The sequence below is a fragment of the Chrysoperla carnea genome, chromosome 1 (genome assembly GCF_905475395.1).
Source record: "Chrysoperla carnea chromosome 1, inChrCarn1.1, whole genome shotgun sequence".
In the NCBI taxonomy this organism is placed as follows: domain Eukaryota; kingdom Metazoa; phylum Arthropoda; class Insecta; order Neuroptera; family Chrysopidae; genus Chrysoperla; species Chrysoperla carnea.
The window spans coordinates 87897473-87918266 of record NC_058337.1 but is presented as its reverse complement, the minus strand read 5'-3'; the positions used below and the strand labels follow the sequence as shown (position 1 = coordinate 87918266).

The 20794-nt window shown below is 26.6% G+C and overlaps 1 protein-coding gene across 1 annotated transcript; it reads left to right on the top strand.

Annotated features, from left to right (window-relative positions):
- The first annotated feature begins 4802 nt into the window (after positions 1-4802).
- On the top strand, positions 4803-20240 carry LOC123305932 (chitin deacetylase 1). The gene is made up of 5 exons (XM_044887806.1): positions 4803-4935; positions 18304-18464; positions 18579-18828; positions 18903-19224; positions 19287-20240. Exons 1-5 carry the CDS (start codon positions 4851-4853, stop codon positions 20113-20115), a joined length of 1647 nt encoding a protein of 548 aa, XP_044743741.1. The 5' UTR covers positions 4803-4850; the 3' UTR covers positions 20116-20240.
- The last annotated feature ends 554 nt before the right edge of the window (positions 20241-20794 follow it).

The window sequence follows — 20794 nt, the reverse complement described above, 5'->3', positions numbered from 1 at the left end:
ACTAAGATTCAAGATTAAGAGAAACTTGTATTTTCCCCTCACATAATAACATTTAGGTACATTTACTAGAATAAAATATATTCTAAAGATTTAACCAAAAAGAAAATTATAAACAAGCCAAATTTTGCCCAAATCAGTGATTATTACCTACCTACTTATTTGAAATCTTTCCTTATCTTATCGACTAACTGTTTGAACTGCTTTTTTATTTATATAAAATTAAAATTAATAAACAATTTTCTTTGGATCGTTTAATATTGAGCCACTTTCGCATATGAGCTAGATGAAAATAAGTGATTATATTATACAAGTTTAGGCACAACATATTAATTTGGCACATTTTTGTGATATAGACAAGCATTGAATTTACGATGTTATTTTGTGCTTTACGTCATAAGGAAGGCACTGCTCAAGTTTTAATAAAATAAATTTCAAAAACAAAAACCCCGCCGTCTACAAAATCAAGCTCTTAAAAGTATGAAAATAAGAAAATATTTTCATTTGATATTGTTATGATAATTAAAATAGTCATTACAGTCGGGGACATCTAAGATAAAGAAGATTTTCACAGGACGGAGAAGGGGCCCTCCGACTGTAATGATGGTTTTACTTTCGTGATCAGCGGGGTTTTAGTTTTTGGGATTTTATTTAAACAATAATTTTGGAGCTATAATTCCTTGATAAAGTATAACAATATATATATATTTTTGAAAAGTGCTAATTCCGCTCTTCCATTTGATACCTAAAACGATGTCATTAAATTAATTTGTTTTTAGTTTAGGACTTTATGTTCGCTAGAGGGCGCCTAATTCGGTTTAACGTGACGTCACATAGCTTATAACCAGTGAACGATCAAGACGCTTTCAACAATATCTCATTTGTCAAATTATGATAAGTAGTTCAGAAGTTATGTGGGGACGGATGAATATACATACATACAAACAGGTCAAATACATAGCCCTCACCATCGTCGGGGTAAAAATTTTGAATTTTTACAAACCTGTCTCTAAAATAAGATTTAAGGTTTTAGTGTTCCGACTAAAGAAATCTTAAAACATAGATGAAATACTAGCTGTATCAATTTGGACACACTAGATTCCTTAAGATTGTAAGTCAAACGCATTCCTTTTGATTGAAAATTAAATAAAAAGAAAATCAAGTACCTATTACCAGATGAAGAATAAATTTACCCATAATGTTATAAAAATTCTGTGATTATATGGTTTTTGTAATATTGATTAAAGTAAGTCTGATAATATAGAAAATTGGACTTTTCACTGTGACCCGAGAGTCAAATTAATGGATATTAAGGTTTTATATACTCACGATATCGATGATTTTTTTTAAACAAAAAATTGTCACGCGTCCAAAGGATTGAAAATTTGACATTTGACTTTTTGACATTTTTTACATATTGTAATTGATTTTTTCTTTATCACCAAACGTATGGTCTTAACAAAATTGCACGTATTTCGTACGGAACCCTGAAAATTTAATACGATGAGGTTTGAAATAGACAAAACAAACACCTGTTAATCTTGGAGGTTGGTAGTGGTATAGACGTCGTTATTATCGTAGGTACAAAAAAATTTAGGAAAATTTTTTTTTGTCTAGAAATATGTAATAGGCGGCGAAAGTTAAAGTTATTCAAATATAAGGGTTCGTTATGTTCGAAAGTCAATTTATCTCTTTCGAAATTTTAGACAAATTTTTATTAGCAAATTTGCTAGTTAATTTTGACATTATTAGTAAAAAAGCTGTTTAAAGCGCTCAGATAAATATTTTTCACTATTAAAAAATGGTTTATCGTTCGGAGATTTTTAGAAGGAAGCTCAATTTTTTAGTTAATGCCCCCATGGCTAGTCAAATGGCTATATGCGCAAAATTATTATGCTTATAACATAGACTATTTTAAGCATGCACCCACAAATTTCCATTTATTTACAGTTCAGTGTGTGCTCAGAAACACTTTTAATTACAAATGCATTAAATTATCAGTATATCTAAAACGCAATGTTTCAAATGATCAATAATTTGAAAGTAATTAAAGTTTATGACATTGAAAAATAAGTTGTAAACAATTTTAAGCACATGCATAAAAAATTAAGTGCAAAAACTTGAATCAAAAAGAATTGGAAATCATTTTCGAAAAACTTTTTAATAATTTACTATTAAAAAAAGACAAAATAAACAGCAACATATTGATTTTGTAGACATCAAAAAATAGAAATAATAAAAAAATTTTAAATCGACAAAAGCTTATGCTAAATGAGTCATCACGAGTTTTTGCAAAAAACATAAAAATTAGATAAAATATCTACTTATAAGGAATAAGTATAAATGTAAAATAAATTCCTGAATCGACAAAATCATATGTTAAATTTTGTAAATTTTTTATATAACAAATTTCTTAAGGTTAAAAGTATTTATAGATTCCGATAGCCATTCATAATTTTTATAAATTTGTGTTTGCTTTGTTCGCTTGTTCAGTGCTGCCATTATTCGAACAACAGTATATTGTATAATTTGGAACTATATACGAATATCGAGAAAACCTGTTTAATTTACGCAGTCGCAAAACCCTATACACAAAATACAAAGTAAAATTATATGACAAAATAATTTGTAACATATTTTTGGTTTAATTATTTTTTATTTAACATTTAATTATGTTATTATAATGACATAATATTTATTTAATCAGATTTGAACTTTTACTCAAAACAGAAATTTGCTAGGAAAGGATTTATTAATTATTGAATGTAGGTCTTCTATTTTAATAAACATGATTTTTATCACACTACATATTTTATAAATATTCTAAATTATTTTAATGATAATGGTACGGGAGCTGGTAAAGTTTTCAATAGTTTATATTAAGATGGCTGAATTTCGAATATTTCCTTACTCATTGAACTAAAGGTCATTCCCAAAACATCACGATTTCTTAGAATCATCTTTAAATAGTGCATTTACATTCTCATTAATGTCCTTTATAAGCAGGTTAATTTTTGAATATTCCTTATGGTGTTAAATGTTTAGATTTGAGTTGTTGATTAGAGTTAGAGTTTTTAACATATAAATCCTATATTGAATTGTTTTTAAAGGTATCCTTTTTTATGTAACAATCAAGGCTAATTTCCTTAAGATTGATTTGGAAAACTAATATTCATTATCTAAAAGCATGACAAATATTTTCCTATAAAGAAAATTACAACAAACGTTACTCGTTTTTCCATAAAATTCATTTAAAGTGATGAAATGAATGGCATTTCTGTTAAGAAAATAATTATTCTTCTATAAGTGATTTTCTCTAAATTTTTAGTCATCAATATTTCAAAAACTATGGTATATATCGAAAAATTTTACTCTTAATTATCGTCTAGTTTTTTCAAATTCTTACAGAATCCACCCTCAAAATTTGAAAAGGTATGTCTCAAATATTCCCATACTCTCACCTGGGAACGTTCTTGAGTAGAAATGAATAAGGTCTTACACCTGAGAGCACATTTAAACATTTAAATTAATTACTATAAAATAAAGCACAAGCCTTCATCTTCAATATCCAATAAACATCATTACTTAATTGAACTAACAAACACAGTAAACATAAATTCAATGACACGGTAAATCGAGAACGGCTACAATAATAACATGCGGCTTAAAAACAGGCGGGAGCGAGGTTGAGGTAAATCAAGGCGCCAGTTTGTGATGGAGTGGCTATCTAACTATACTAAAAAACAATTTTCAATGAAAAAAAAAGAAAAGAAAAGAGTTTTGACCAGAAAGATATAAATACTCCACTATGCCTGGATAAATACATACAGGTTAACGAGCTAAGGTTTCGTTAATTATCGTTATTAATGTTTCGACGATTATTAAGAATATCAAAATTTTTTTAATAGACGACCAGATAATCCCTGAAAAAGGCATATACTAGATGAAAGAGATTATATTTTCAGAAAAGACTTGTATAGTAGCAAGTGATGGCATAAGTCCCTATGGCCCTTATTGAGGATCCAATAGAGTACATCTTAATGTACGCTTGTATTCCCGCCTTTAAATTGAGTTACCAGATTTCCTAACCATCGGAGATTTGGAAACTATATTTTTCATAAAACTAGAAAGTTTTGATTTTCATTTGACGCCAAGATTACTTTTTCCTTAAAAATATGAAGCTTCCATATAGGAAATAAATTTCTGTAATAGTGTCCCATTTTTGAATGTAGGGGCTTAAACTTCAGAACCCAAGCAACTCCTCTATAGTCGACAAAATCAACCTGACCAACTCGTAATTACAACAATAATCCTGGTCTATAAAATTTTCCGCCTATTTTTTCCGATTACTGATTTATACATCTCCTGCGATGTTCACATATCTATTTATCGAAAAGGTCCTTAATTTACAAAAAAAAAAAAATTTGAATCAAAATAAAAGTCTGTTAGAATAAGAATTTTTCATATTTATTCACCTGTAATCGGTTGTAGTTGGTTCCTTTCATTTAGCCATAAAATCAGCATGAGTCTTTCTTAGCATAATAACAAAATTTTTGAAAAAAATCAAAATTTAATATAAATTTTGTCAAAGTTAAATTTAAGTTAAGTACCTGTATAATAAATGTCTTTTATATGACTTAAGTATACTAAGTAATACTTCTAATGAAGAATTAATGGAAACATTCAAAAGAGTTGTTTGTTTCTGAACAAAATGTTGGTCTTGAGTTGGTGGTGTAGTAGGTTTTAGTTTTAAGTATGGGGGGATGATGATTGTACATCGACATATAAAAGCGGAACACAGCCGCGCGGAGGGACTCACAACTGTCTTAGTGCTTAACTTCGGTGCTGGTGCTATGTTTGCATTTGTGATGGCACGGTGTTTGAGTGTTACGCTCCTATTATTCCTGGTCGGTGCAATAATCTCTTCTACAAGTGGTGGTAAGTTAATAATTGAACAGAAAAAAAATACACATAGTTTTCAAACCTGCTTACTTACATTGCATTGAAATCTATTATATAATTATAAATCGGCCATTTTGTCAATAATGCAAGAGAAAAAAATATTAAAAATAAAGAAATTATATTTACTTTTTTTATTTTTTTTTATAAATTCACTTCTTCTATACTAAAAGCTCAAATTAATTTTCGTGATGTGAAATACAATTGATTTTTCCCATTTTATATACAATTTTTTAAAACTATTAATGAATAATTTTAAACTTTTTTTTTTCTTTTTTAATAATTAAAAGAATTAAAAATGAAAATGTCTAAGAGAAATTAAGTGAAATGTCTATAAAATTTTATTGCTTTTATACCATAACAGCTACAAACGAAGCTCATAAAATATTATTGTTAAACAGTAATTCATTTGTGAATTTTAATAAATTTAGAAAGAATTTTTCGATTTTGTAAGGACTGTTACAACTAACTCATTCGGTATTTCCTTAATAAATTATCCCCACTTTCTGAATCTCATAAACTTACAAATTTTCTTACAATTTCCTAATAAATTTGATTACCGGTTAATTATTAATCAGTATTTATTACTATTTTTTGAAAATATTTTCGTTTCAAAAACTTATTGAAATCCAAATAAAAGTTATTTAAAAAGAAAAAAAAGTGAAATTTCAATATTTAAAAATAAAGTAAACTCCACGCATATTAAATTTCCAAAATTAGTTTCCATTAAATTCTTACCATACTTTGAATGTATTTTTTGAATTAAGTAGGTGTAGTGTAATGTATTCATTTACATAATTATGTATTTATGGAATTTAAGTGTTACAAATAACTTGCATGCTATTTGAAATTTAATAATCAAATCACTCTAATATTTCTCTATTATAGAAAAAATTATTATTATTATTAATAAAAAATTTTCTTTATTCGTCTTTTAATTGAAATATTATTTTTGTTGCATTTCTATTTAATTATGTAATACAAATCTTTGAAATAACATTCCATGAAGTCTTATCAATAAATTTGATTTTCAGAAATTCAAACGATTTGTTTATTAATTTATTAACTTTTCAATAATTTGTTTTTCAAATATCGAAATCAGTCAGTTTCATTTAATAATTTCGAAAATTTATAAATTTCATTTTAGTTAAAAAACAAAGCTAATTTTTTCTAGATTCAACGAAAATTCAACGAGATTGTGTTGAATTTTTCGGGTGAATTCATAAAGGACTTTCGTTTCAATTCAAATAATTGAATTTATCAAGACATACTATATTCGACATGATTTTTCCAAACATAGCTATGAAATGCTAAAAAACTTACGAAATTTTAATTATCATATCGGTTTGAAAGCTTGAACATTTTTAATGACAATAAAACCAAATTCTTACGATAAATTTGGTGGAAGAGGTGGGAAAATATATTAAAATATAATAATTGCTAGTAATTTAATGTCTTTTTTTGTCAGTTACCTATTTTTAGCCAGAAATTTGAGAATTTTAATGTTAATTTAATTTTTAATGATGTCGTTCTAATTTAAAAAGACTTGTGTACGAAAATATATTAAAATTTTGATAATTACGAATTAGTCATAAGTTCAAATACCATAATAATTTCATTCTAAATTACTGAGAATCATTTCTAACTAAGGAACGGATTAAGAAATTTCAAGGTCAATTATTTGTAATTTCAAGTTTTAACATCTTATGTTAAATAAGGGCTAATTTATTGATTCCAATACCTTTGTGTATGTATCTATTTATAACTTTAGAATATTTATTACTATATTAAATGATATTTCATAATTCAAAAAAATTAATGGTGACTTTTTGTTTTTCGGAACCTCTTGAGCGTATTAGTTATCCAAAATGGGCTTTATCATCGTTGGCCTTTATATTTTATCAACTTTTCAAATCTTTCCTTTAAGAAACTGAATATTTTAATGCATATTAAGCACTTGTTAAATATTTGTTAAATAATATTTTTAATGCATACTGATCAGACAAAATATTAATACAAGAGGCATTGTAGACATGTTGTTTGGTTACCAAGCTTTGGTATCACATATTGATTAGGTAAACTGTATTCAAAGAAAGAGAATTTAAATAAGAAGTTTTGTTCGATGTAATTACACATTCGTTAAATTGTTTGACTTTAAAAACAATTTATTTTACAAGAACAATTTGTAAAAAAAAACGTTTTCTTTTGTTAATAGACGTTTTGTTTAATCAGTGGTGATGATTTCCATTAAATATATGTCTGCAAAATCCTAATTAGGGATCAATTACAGAAGACATTATGATTCATATTAATACAAATTAATATTGCCTTAATAATTAGTAGTACAAATGTATATATCCTGATTAAGATGCAATGTCAGTAGAAAATAATTATAAGGCTTTTACTTATTTTTTTTTGTTTGTTTGAGTAAATACAATAAATATCTAATTAAATATTCATAAAATTTTGAAATTAAAATTATAAAGATATATATAAAATATTTTTTGACGAAGATTAGCTTTCACTAATGAAAATATTACTTATTGGATATTATTATGAGTACATACATACATACATACATACATAAATACATACATACATTTGTTTAAGTAAATGGAGTATATAGTCATTTAAAAATGAAAGTTGTATGGCATGCCTTGAATACTGTAGGCTACACACAGTGTAAATTTTAAAATAATAAAACTACAATTTTACATAGTAAAATGGTGTCAGAATAAATCAAATTCAATTTTAAAAATAAAATATTAAAGAAAAAAAATTTGTAATACATTACATTACATTAAATATTCCGTTTATCTAAAAAAAAAAAACCCATTTATGAAATATTTATTATTCTAATATGTATTGGGCTTAAGTGCAACTAGTTCGTATTAATTGCTGTTTTGAATTGATTTATTTAACAAATTAAGGAATTTGTCAAGCTTTAAATTTGCATATTCCACCTCGTTTGATTATCTACCTAAGGCTCTATATATGTGTGAAGGATAGTTAACCATTTTTGTGCTAATATCGAATAGACAAAATATTTTTTAATACTATTTTTCAGTAAAGCTAATTATAATATCAAAATTGATTCATTTTTATGGAATACCTGTAATTGATATTTGAAAAACACATGCGGTACTGCAGGGAATGTATACTCTATATCATTAAAAACACAAATCAATTCCAAGCGTTATTAACTATTATATGTGATGAGTTCACTTAGAAGGTTACGAGTTTACGAGTTTAAAACATATCAATTTTCTTCCATAAAAATGCCTCAATTTTTGTGTAGCATTGATATTTATTAAGTTATTAATTCAAAAAACTAACCTTTGCTTTAAAATAGTATTAGAGATCATTTTGTCTATTTGTCTATTTGACATTAACCCAAAATGGCGAAGGATGTTACCCACATATACCTACAGAGCTTTACTCTTTGCAGTATGTATTATAATTATGGTGGAGGCATTGAGTACAGTTCTTTTTTGAACTGTTACAAATACACATATTTAATGCTTCGGCTTGCGTGCGTTTACGCTCATGCCAAGAGCTTCACTCTTCACACTAAGTAAAAGCTGGTAATCTTTATACACAACTTATAATCTTTATAAAAAACTGAAATTGTTTTGAGCGAATAATTGTTCATTTGAAAATATTATTCTAATAGGCCGTGGGGCAGAAATTAAAATTTCGTGAGTAGCTTCCTTTTGGCGAGTCTATCAAACTTCTCTCTACAATTTTTTTTCGAAAGCTCTGCGCTCTCAAATGAGCATGCTTACGTCATATTTATACTATCGTTTTGAAAAGCAAGAAATTTGTCCGACACTATGACCACTTGATAGGATACTGACTTTAGGATGCATTTTACAAACCGCCCTTTTTGACCTACGGTCTATAATGTTGTTATTCTTATTCTCTAGCTTCAGTATATTCTTGACCTAGAATGTTTTTTATCTCGGTAATGAAAGGATATTGGGTCTAGTACGGAAAAGAGCATTTAAAAATTTTTGATATTAAATATTTAAAATGAAGAAAAGTACCTACACTTGAGCAGGGATTGAACTTATATGCTCTTATTTATCTAAGTTATCGAATGTAACAAAAAAATCAGTTATTCATCAAAAGCAGTGTAAAAAATGCAAGTCTCGTTATTGTCATTCATCGGAGGCCATCGAACTTGCAACCTTTACTTATCCTATGTTCTTAGATAATAATTATTAAGTTGACATATGAAAAATTTAGAATTATTAACGAAAATGATTATATAAATTTCAATTGTACCTTCTCACTAAGTGAAATTGCCCATTTCTTGGAAAAGATTTACTCTTTATAAAATGCATTCACTTGATGTGTTTTTATCTGTTCAATCTATTCTGCATACTATTTTCTCATTTCGAAAATATGTGTTATTGTAACTATTCTCATTAAATATGATTTTATTGTGTTATTAGAATAAATACGTCAATATTTTCATGAAATGGTCTCATGAAATTTAGTTTAATTAATTCATATTCAATACTTTTATAATCTATCTACTTTATACAATCGATTGAAGACAAGTGATATTGTAAGATTTGCCTGATTTTTGGGTGTTGGAATACTTGAAATTTGTATTGCAGCCAAATTAATTATAAAATTTTTAATATTTTCTTTACAGTCAAACTCATAGTACCTACTTACTAAATGGACTAAAAAAAATTAACCCTTTCTTTCGTTCGATCATTTTTATTTACAAATTGCTCTCAGTTCTATAATTATTTTAACAATTTTCAAGATCAATACCAAAAGACTAATAAACATTTTCGATATGTTTATTTTAATTTATTAATATTAAAATTATATAAATTTAAATATTAAATTGAAAAATAATTTATTTATAAAATATTTAAATAAGTACATATTTATAACATAAATTATAAAATAGGATTATATTCGCGTGACTGATTAAATAAGGTGATATATTTTTAACAAAAATGTTGTTTTAATATCTACATGTTCTTATGCAATTTTATATCGAGTACCTAGTTTATTTTTTGTATAAATATTTGATGACTGTTTATCGCTTCTTTGATTCAAGCGTTAAAATTCCATTAAATTGTTGAGAAATTATATTTTAATTATATTCTGAATATTTTAAATTCGCTATTACACGCACAGAAGTAGAATACAAACACTTCGAAATAATATTCAAGACTTATATTTGACATTTTCGTTAAAGTTTCGTTATTATCTTAACTTTATTTACTAACTTAACCAGTTATAATTCTGTAAGTAAATATTCTCATATTTTATTCGATTCTGGCTATTGGTTGTATAAGATGGTGGAAGCAGTGTGAAAAAATATATAATTTTGACCCATTTAAGGGAAATTTTGAACATGATTTTGACCCCCTTCAAAACGTCGGATTAACTCGTAATTTGGAATACTTATCAAGGACCGACTACAATACAATAATTTAAGTTAATTTGATTATCCAGCTAAGGATTTTCAAGATTTTCAGGATTCACAATTTTCATATCTGAATATATATACATTTATTTGCGCTCCCACCATATTTATACTGAATTTTTGATAAATAAATTGTAATAGTCTAAAAAACACAAAATAAATAATTGTTTAAGAAAACTAAAAAACATGCTTTTGTAAATAGCTGAACTGAAAAATGGAAAATAAATTCAAAATAATGATTTTATCGTAAAAAGCTTGGGGTGCCTTTTAATATATTTTATAATGACTTTACTTTTACTAATTATTAAGTTAAACTGAAATCAAAATCTCTTGAGCTGGCTAAATATAAATAGCTGGCTAAATTTAAAACAAATGTTAATATTTAAAACTTATGTTAATAAGTTAAACTAATGTTAAATTTTCCTAGAAAATTGAAAATTAATGAAATAGTTTTTTTTTTTTTTTTATATTAGTCCTTCTGTACAATAAATTCCTTACTTTTTTTATTATGTGAGTAATTATCCTTAAACGGTAAAATTATTTGATACTTTGTGATGTAATTATTTGATGATTGTGGCACTAAAAATGGACTTTCGAAAATTTTCAAAAATATTGTGATCTCAAAATCTATTATTTGGTCGCATTTTGCCCCTGGATCAATTAAAAGAAACAACTTCTCTTTTGATATTTATAATGTTCGAAGGATATAGACTGTATTGAGTAAAGATGGAAGCATATTGATAAATGCGTATATTATAATGTTCTAGTAAACCATTTAAATTCCCTGAGCTTCTTTCATTACTGATATTAATTGCATATTTTTATATCTTATTAAAAGTTTATTAAGAGAATGAGATATTTTGCCGGAATAAAAGTAGTTTGTGGTACTCTGGATCTTCAAATATTTTTTTTTTGTTAAATATCACGATATTTCCTTTCTTTTGACTTGAAAGAAAAGCAAAGAATCTGCATCTAAATTATTCGAACCACAAATTCTCAGGTTACCGTCTAAAAAGTAGCTCTGTTGATTTCCCCTCCCATGAAGAAGCTTAAATAAAGGTTGATATCCAAATTATTTTTGGCTCGTTTTTCAAGTAGATCGGAAAAACCGAAAAATTTCCAGGTTAATCCCACTCATATGTTACATAGTACACAAAAATAAATATATACGTTTTGGTAAATATACGCTACGATATAAGTACACAACTGCATATAAGTTTTAAATAAATATGACAAATATTTTTAGAATAAAAATGAAACTTTGTTATGCAGTTATTTACCACAAATTCAATTAAAATGTAATCATGTGTATGTATATGAATGAATTTATACATAGTATGATTAAAAATTATATAACCACTTTGATAATACTCTGCTACCACAAAAAACTTATGTAAATAACAACAAAGCAATTACACAAATCATAAAACATTTACTTTTTTTATTTATTTATTTAATAATACTTTTATTATAAATGTTTAGATTTTTTTTATATAATAGTAAAAAGTTTAAAAAAATTTATTTAATAGTCCGTAGCAAAAATGTGGCCGACTGTTTAAATTAATAACTATAAATGTATATTTTAAAATATGCGATTTTTCTAGAGTGGGCAATAAACTGATGGGTAGAAATTTTACTTTTTTCAGCGGTGTAACATTTTTATGACATATACAACAAAAAAATATGTAACAATCTTTTAACAATTGCTCGGATTTATTAGATTCAACAAAAACTGTCAGAGCTGCAAGTAGGTTTAAAATATAAATGAATTTTCACTAGACTTTTTAAGGTAGAGTTAGAGACGAACATGGCAAATTTTAAAGTAATTAATAAAAAAGAGTGGATATTGCTTTAACTTGAAAAGTCTATTAAGTCTCATTTTAAATTTTAAACCTGCTTCAAAGCTCTTTCTGTTGGTTGAATCTGCAAAGTTTTGATCGTGGTTTGTAGTAAATTTGAATATGAATCGTCACCTCAGATGACGAATCATATTCATATTCTGAGATATAAACGTAACACGTCAACGCTGAAAAGAGTAAAGTTTTATGACTCAGATTTGCTTAAAAATATAAATGCAGATTTTTTTATATAAAAAAAATATATAATTTAGACATTTTTTTATCTAATTGCTTATGCATTTGATTTTGGAAGAAGTTCAACGGAAAAATAAAGCTTTAAAATAAATATCTCAAGCATACTTTAGATGGTAATAAAAAAAGCGGTACCGCTTTATTATTCAATAAGTACCCATTCAAATGTATGTCCACTATTTTTACTTACTATTGGATCAAAAATTTTTTTTATAGTTTTGTTACCTTGAAGACATATGCATAAAATTTGTTTTAAATAAAAAAAAAAAAAAAAACGTTAATTTCATATGACCTACTTCTTACAAATCTAAGATATTTTTTTAAGATAAATCAGTGGTATAACATTTCTTTTTAAATAACTTTCTCAAATACTTTTTATTTTTTAAATATCAATATCTCATCTTGGTAACCGTTTACCAGAATGCATTCTAAAGTTATAAATCATTTTGAAACTTAAAAAAATTATTTATCTTAAACAGAGGACAAATTGTAATTTGTGTTTCAGACCTCAATTCTTGAGTTGTATATCGAATAAAAATCAAAGTATTTACTTCGACAGAATTTTTGAACTTTTCGTTCCATAAAAATTTTTAGTGACATCGTATTCAAATTGTCAAACAGAAGAGTTTTATTTTAACGTAAAAGTAACAATTGATTTTGGATTGCTTTAGATTTTATTTGAGCCTGAAAAGTGTGATTTAAATTTAATATAAATGTGGACATGATGGAAAGACCAAAATAATTGAATTTTGAAATGTACTATTTTTCATTTCCATTTTTATAATAAAAAATATATATATAAATGCTTATTAATCCGCGATGTAAAATTTATGAAGTTTGCATATTTGCCTTAATACTTTTTGCTAATTACATACTTAAACCGTTTAAAAGGTCACTATTGTAGAATATTTGAAACTGAAATTATACTACATTTTTCGCGTAAGTGAACCGTAAAAAACTATAACAGTAAGTATCTATCGTGTGACTTGACAATGGCGTTAATAAATATATCGTAAACCTGTTTAAAAATCAATCAATTTACTGCGTTTGTAACCTTGGACAGTCTACGAATTTATGTAATACTTTATCAAAAGTATATTATATCCATAGTTAACAATTTATATATTGACTTTATTTTAGTAATGATTTTAATTATGATAAAAGAAAGTTTATCTTTACACAAAAATTGTTTTAACGGCTGAATGCAAAATAATATAAATAACAAAATTGCGTGAATTTATTAAGTACATTTTCATTTTTTACAAAATTTAAATTCTTAAACAATGTTGCTTTTGTTATATCATTCTTTTACAGGCGAAATTTCAAAAATTTTATGGATGAAACATTTTTAGATTTATAAAATAGCACTAAAAATAAAATCAAATATTGCTCAAAGCTTGTTTATTTAAATTTAAGTAAGCTCGAGTTTTGAAGGAAACCAAAGACTATTTTTTATCCTGAAACAAAGCCACTTATGAAAACGTTATTATTTTTTGAAAAAGTACATAGGCAGAAAAAATTATATTACAACGCAGCAATAAAAATTACAACGGAGCTTGTCGTGTGATTTCTTTGGGAATATAACATTCTTTCTTCGCGGTTTGTTTTAAATGTTTGCCTCACAAAATATACGAAAATATTTTTTGAGTAAAAATTAAAACTACATTTGCATTTGTGGACAATCAGGCACTTCTATATTTGTTGCGATGCATTTCCAAAAAATGAAATAACTCGAACACTTTTCATTCGTCCTTTCCATTTCCGATTTTAATGAGTGTCGATAATTGAACTCGACTGTTTCAATTAACTATTTTAACTGGTGTTTAATCGCTGGTTCATATAAAGAAATAAATACACGACTGACACTTATAAAGTTCACTACTTGATTGGTAAAAAAAAGTCAGACAAAGTACTTCTTCACAACTTATCTTTTATTTAAACCGATTTTCGTAAGAAAGATCAATTTCATTTTTATTTGCATAGTAAATAAATAAATAAATATCTGCCATTAATGCTTTCAAAATTAATAAAAAAAACATGATTATTTATTGGTGTGATATTAATAGAAAATACGCCTTTTTCAATTATTAATATTCGATAAATGTTTTGTTGCTCATCCAATGTAACCATAGCCTTGAATATTAATTGAAAGTGCTTTTTTTTTTTTTCAAAAAAAAAGAAGTAATAATATTATTTTCATGTAATTCTTTGTTATTTGAACAAGGTGTGGCTGGCAGTATATTTATTAAAATATAATGGTTTTTTGATATTCTTTACTACAAATCACGTTTATAAGATTCTTATCCAAATATTTTTCTAGTCATCTTGATTAAATATGATTGTGTCTATTTTTTATCTCTATCTCTTATTCAAAGGAGTGTTTTTTTTGTTACCTAACTGCATATTTTTGTGTTCTGTAAGGTGGGTAAAATATTTATGCAAGTTTCAATTAATTTTTGCAAATAAATTCAATGAGAAGTAATGGTTTTAAATAATATATTTAATAAGTTCTTTTGATTAATTACTCTTCAACATTTGTTGATAGAACTGCCGCAATTTTTGACATGGGGGCTAAACTCTATTCCTATGAATAGGTACATTTGCCAATTGCACTTAGTAATGATGAAAGTCATTAACAGGTAGTGACCAATTTCAAACAATAAAATCATATGTACTTATATCAAATAAATTAGCGTAGCAAAAGTATAAGTGGATTAACGAAACGAGTATTTTACGAATATATACTGCATGGTCACGTTTGTTTCTCTTATTCAGTTCAGAAGTCATAGCGAAAAAATGTATTATTCAGAGAGCACAAAATTGAATATGTTAGTCTCTTTAAGAAACCATGCATTTTAGCGAATTGCCGAAAAAATTTCGCAAAGTACAAAATTTTGAATTTTTTCTAAATAAAAAATATTTTTGTATTTTTTAATCAGTTTTAAGTAAAAAAGTACTCCTGTGATTTTTTCTCTTGGCGCTTAGTTTTCCAAATAAAAATTATTGAAAAACTAAAAATGCAATAATATTCGATTTTAAGCAAAATGTGTTATTTTTCCAATCTCTAAGGGAATCATTTATCATTTTCAAAAATAAATTGAAGAATGCAGAATGAAAATTATATCTTGATCTGTCTTTATCAAGTAAGTGTCATTATAATTGTTCCGTTATTATAATCTTATTTAATAGAAAAAAAACTTCAGGAAATCCTATTCGATTTAAATCCCGTTAACGTAATGGGTTTATAATATTATATAATAATAATCGTTATTAAAAATATAATAATAGCAAAAATTATAATTTTTGTAACGAAAATTTTCATATTAAAAGAAACGTGATTTTAATGTTATATTATTATTATTATTCATTCAAGGAAATGATGAAAACCAGTTTGCAATTTGTTGAAAAGTTGTAAAATTTTATGTATTAACAAAATGTAGATATTCTTTTATTTTATAATACTTTAATCATCAAAAGTTCATAAACAAAATTAAGTATTATAAACATATTTCATTATTATTAACAGGCAGGTACTTATTAATTTTGGGCCTTAGGCGCAAAATGTTGTATTGATGCATAGATATATTTTTTTTTACAACAGGTTGTTAATATTTTTAGTTATTATCAAATAAGTAATCGGTATTTGTGAACTGATACCGAATAAATTGAACAAAATCTAGTGAATTTAGGGCATTAATGCCGTTTCTAAAGAAATTATTTGGTACCAATATACTTTTCCATGGATTAAATATAGATTTGACTCCATTATAGTTAAAAAAATCCATTGTGGATTTTATTTGGAAAGATTCCCGCTGCTTGTACCAAATTTTGTTTATTAGAAACATTTCATCTGTCCTCAAGTTAACCAGATAAGCCATTTAGACCTTCATTTTTTTATTGCTACGCCAAATATGCCAATTAACAATATTAGTGTCTTCGCTACCTTTTCAAAATTACAAACATCCTTTCATTTTTTCGTACCGGTTGTAACATTCTTTGAGCACATTCGACTAACAAAAATCACTTCCCTTAAAGAGTGATTAAATGAATTATAAAAATTTACGCTTCGTTATGGTCTAACAGTGTTTGAATTTGAAAATTCGAAGTAATTTAGAAATTCAGTAATAAACCTTATGATTTCGCCACTTATACAGAAAATTGAAATAACAGTTTTAAAATTGAAAAAAAAGTGTAACCAGAAGGTCTGCTAACCAATTAAAATTCGATCACCAGTACCTAATTAATTTCTGTAATTTTATTCAATCAGTAGATTTGTTTATTTATTTTTGTTTAATTATGGATACAGTTATTTTACACTATAATTATTTATTAACAAATCCGTTGTCTTGTTGTAGGTAATACTTACTTACGTATCTATATTTATTTTTATTTATGTTGAAGGTAGACTGTGTCCTATGTATGTATATAATGACAGTTATTTCATACTTCCTTTTCCTTATATGAATAAATGATTTATGAATTTTTTTTATATTTATTATAAAAGTCTATTAATTAAGTATATATTTATTGTGAAATAAACAACAGCGATCACTACAAAAAATAACTGCATCTAAAATTTTGTGAACATAAAATAGCATACTACTACTTTTTTTTTATTAACTTTGGTTTGAATGTTGACAAAATTTTACTTACACCGCCCGTGTGTTAAAAGTGTATGCAAAACAACATATCTATTATATTCGTTGTTAAAATGTTAGCTAATTGAAAATTGTATAAAATGTAACGGAGTGTAAATATACGCATTTATTTATTATTTCCAAGTATTCATATTGTATGTCAAACGGAAATCATAAAATACGAATCATAGCATCAATCTTCGAATAAATTATATTAAACTTCAAAGATAGATTAATAATCTAAGTACTCATGATAAAAAAAGGCACCCTATCGAACACCTCAAAATTATAAAGTGAAAATGACTGAAAAAAACATCTTAACAATTTGTAGTAAAAAAAAACGATAGGTGTCGTGGGACACCCGGTATGAACTATATTCTTTTACATTATAAATTACAAGATATTTTTCTGAAAATTTAAGTTATTAATTTTAGAAGTTAAATACTTGTTTGATTAATTTTATTTTATAGCTTCTTTTAGTTTTAACTGTAAGAATTCATTGTAATATTAATTTAAAAAAGACGTACTTCTGATTAAGTAGCCAATCCAATATGCGCGTGCGTAAAATACGTTTGGTTTGATCAGGAAACATAAAATTATACTTGTTCGCTTTAACTACTGATAACTTTCACAATTCAATATTTTAAATGATAAAACATAAAATTTTAACAAAAAATTTCAATTGACAAATTTTAAAATTTTTTTCCATTTTCTCAAAATTCATGCCATGCTGAATCGATTGAGAAAGTTTTAGTTTCCTAGGTAACCTAGATGTCGGTTTTTGGATTCGTTTTTTTTGTTGCACTCTTTTGAATTACCCTCCAGCAAACAAATCAGAAAGATAACGTGCGATAAGGAACATAGTTCCAATAATGAAGCATTTTTTGAAAAAATTTGCCTAACTGAAAATTTTTGTTAATTTAATTCTGACAGATATTCTAAACTATTTATCAAAATTTTCTTCATGTCATCTAAAATATTTTTTAATAAAAAGAGCCTTTTATAGCTTGAAAGCACATTTTAGAAAAGTTTAATGTAGATCAGAAGAAGTGAATTTTTTAGGTAGAATTTTCCAAATCATAGTAATTAGTAAATGCAATTGTCTAAAGTAAGAAGAAATAAAAAAAGTACCTTTATGAATTTAATATATGGTTTTTATTTATAGCTGAACACGTTCGAGTAAAACGACAAGATTCATCAAATGGAACAAAGAAAGAAGAAAGTTTTGAAGTAGAACTTTGCCGGGACAAAGATGCCGGTGAATGGTTTCGTTTAGTGGCTGGTGAAGGCGATAATTGCCGTGATGTTATTCAATGTACATCATCAGTAAGATATTTTTATTAAACAATTTAAAAACCATGTTTATCCTCCCAAACATAATTTATTCATTTAAAAAATAGTATTCGAAATAAATTCTAAATTGCTATCAATTTTTTACAGGGATTACAAGCAATCCGTTGTCCAGCCGGTTTGTACTTCGATATTGAAAAACAAACATGTGATTGGAAAGATGCCGTCAAAAACTGTAAATTGAAGAGCAAGGAACGTAAAGTAAAACCTCTTCTATACACAGATGAACCATTATGTCAAGATGGTTTCCTCGCTTGTGGTGATGGAAATTGTATTGAACGTGGTCTTTTCTGTAACGGTGAAAAAGATTGTTCCGATGGATCTGATGAAAACAGTTGTGGTAAGTAGTATTTCAAAAAAACTGATAAGTGGAGTTTAAAAAAGCATGATAATTAATTTTAATTTTATTTGCAGATATTGATAACGATCCAAATCGTGCACCACCATGCGACCCAGCTGTATGTGTTTTACCCGATTGTTTCTGTTCCGAAGATGGTACATTAATTCCAAATGATTTACCAGCCAAGGATGTACCTCAAATGATCACAATTACCTTCGACGATGCAATTAACAACAATAACATTGAATTATACAAGGAAATGTTTAATGGCAAACGTAAAAATCCAAATGGCTGTGACATCAAAGCTACCTTCTTTGTCTCTCACAAATACACAAACTACTCAGCTGTACAAGACACACATCGTAAAGGTCATGAAATCGCCGTACATTCAATCACGTAAGTTTTAAGATCACAGATGCAACGGACTGTAGACTAAATTCAATTTGTTTTGATTATAGACACAATGACGATGAACAATTCTGGAGTAATGCAACCGTTGATGATTGGGCAAAGGAAATGGCTGGTATGAGAATCATCATTGAAAAATACGCCAATTTAACAGATAACAGTGTTGTTGGAGTTCGAGCACCATACTTAAGAGTCGGTGGCAACAACCAATTTACCATGATGGAAGAACAAGCTTTCCTTTATGATTCAACAGTGACAGCACCATTAAGCAATCCACCACTATGGCCTTACACCATGTACTTCCGTATGCCACATCGTTGTCATGGAAACTTACAAAGTTGTCCAACTAGAAGTCACGCCGTATGGGAAATGGTAATGAATGAATTAGATCGTCGTGAAGATCCAAACAACGACGAATATTTACCTGGTTGTGCTATGGTTGACTCTTGTTCAAATATTTTAACTGGAGATCAATTCTACAACTTCTTAAATCATAATTTCGATCGACATTATGATCAAAATCGTGCACCATTAGGTTTATATTTCCATGCTGCATGGCTTAAGAATAATCCAGAATTTTTGGATGCATTCTTATATTGGATTGATGAAATCTTAGCAAATCACAACGATGTATATTTCGTAACAATGACACAAGTTATACAATGGATTCAAAATCCACGTACCGTCACGGAATCCAAAAACTTCGAACCATGGAGGGAAAAGTGTGTAGTTGAAGGAAATCCAGCATGTTGGGTACCACATTCATGTAAATTAACCTCCAAAGAAGTACCTGGTGAAACCATCAATTTACAAACGTGTGTACGTTGTCCTAACAATTACCCATGGTTAAATGATCCAACTGGAGATGGGTTCTTCTAAGTCAGAATTTAAACTATAAAAAAAAAAAACAAAATTTTTCTGTGTAGCGTGTAGGTGATATTTATAATTCTTATGTAAATACCCTCCAAGTATTTCCATACGGAGTTATCTGTGACATTTAAAAATATTATGTAAGTGGCCTAATTAGGACTGCGCTGTGGATTATTATTTATATACTAAGACGTATTGGGGTAAAATCCCTCTTAGTGTTATAGGTGTACCTATGTAATATAATACTTTTTAAAACTGTTTAGACATATAATTAATTTTTTATATTGTATGTATAAAAACTATAAAACAAGTCTGTTTTTTTTTTGAAAAATTTTAATAAAAAAATATGCTTATAAAAATTGAAATACTATTGTCTTTTTATTTTCTTTAATTTAACCTCCTTCTTCATTAAAAAATATTTCACAATTTGATATGAAGACGACTCATAAATTAGCTTCATCACTCAATAGAAACTTGTTTGATTCTAATCAATTATACAAAAAAAAAACTTAATTAATTAATTTTTTTTTACATTTCTTTGTAAAAAAAATTGACTTTTAATATTGTAAAATGTCAGTATAGATCTGAAGGTTAACTAGTTGTACATCCAATTATCATATTCAAACAAAATGGTTTGTTCCTAGAAAACCACTATATGTAAGAAACAGGTTTTACTTTACAAAATAAA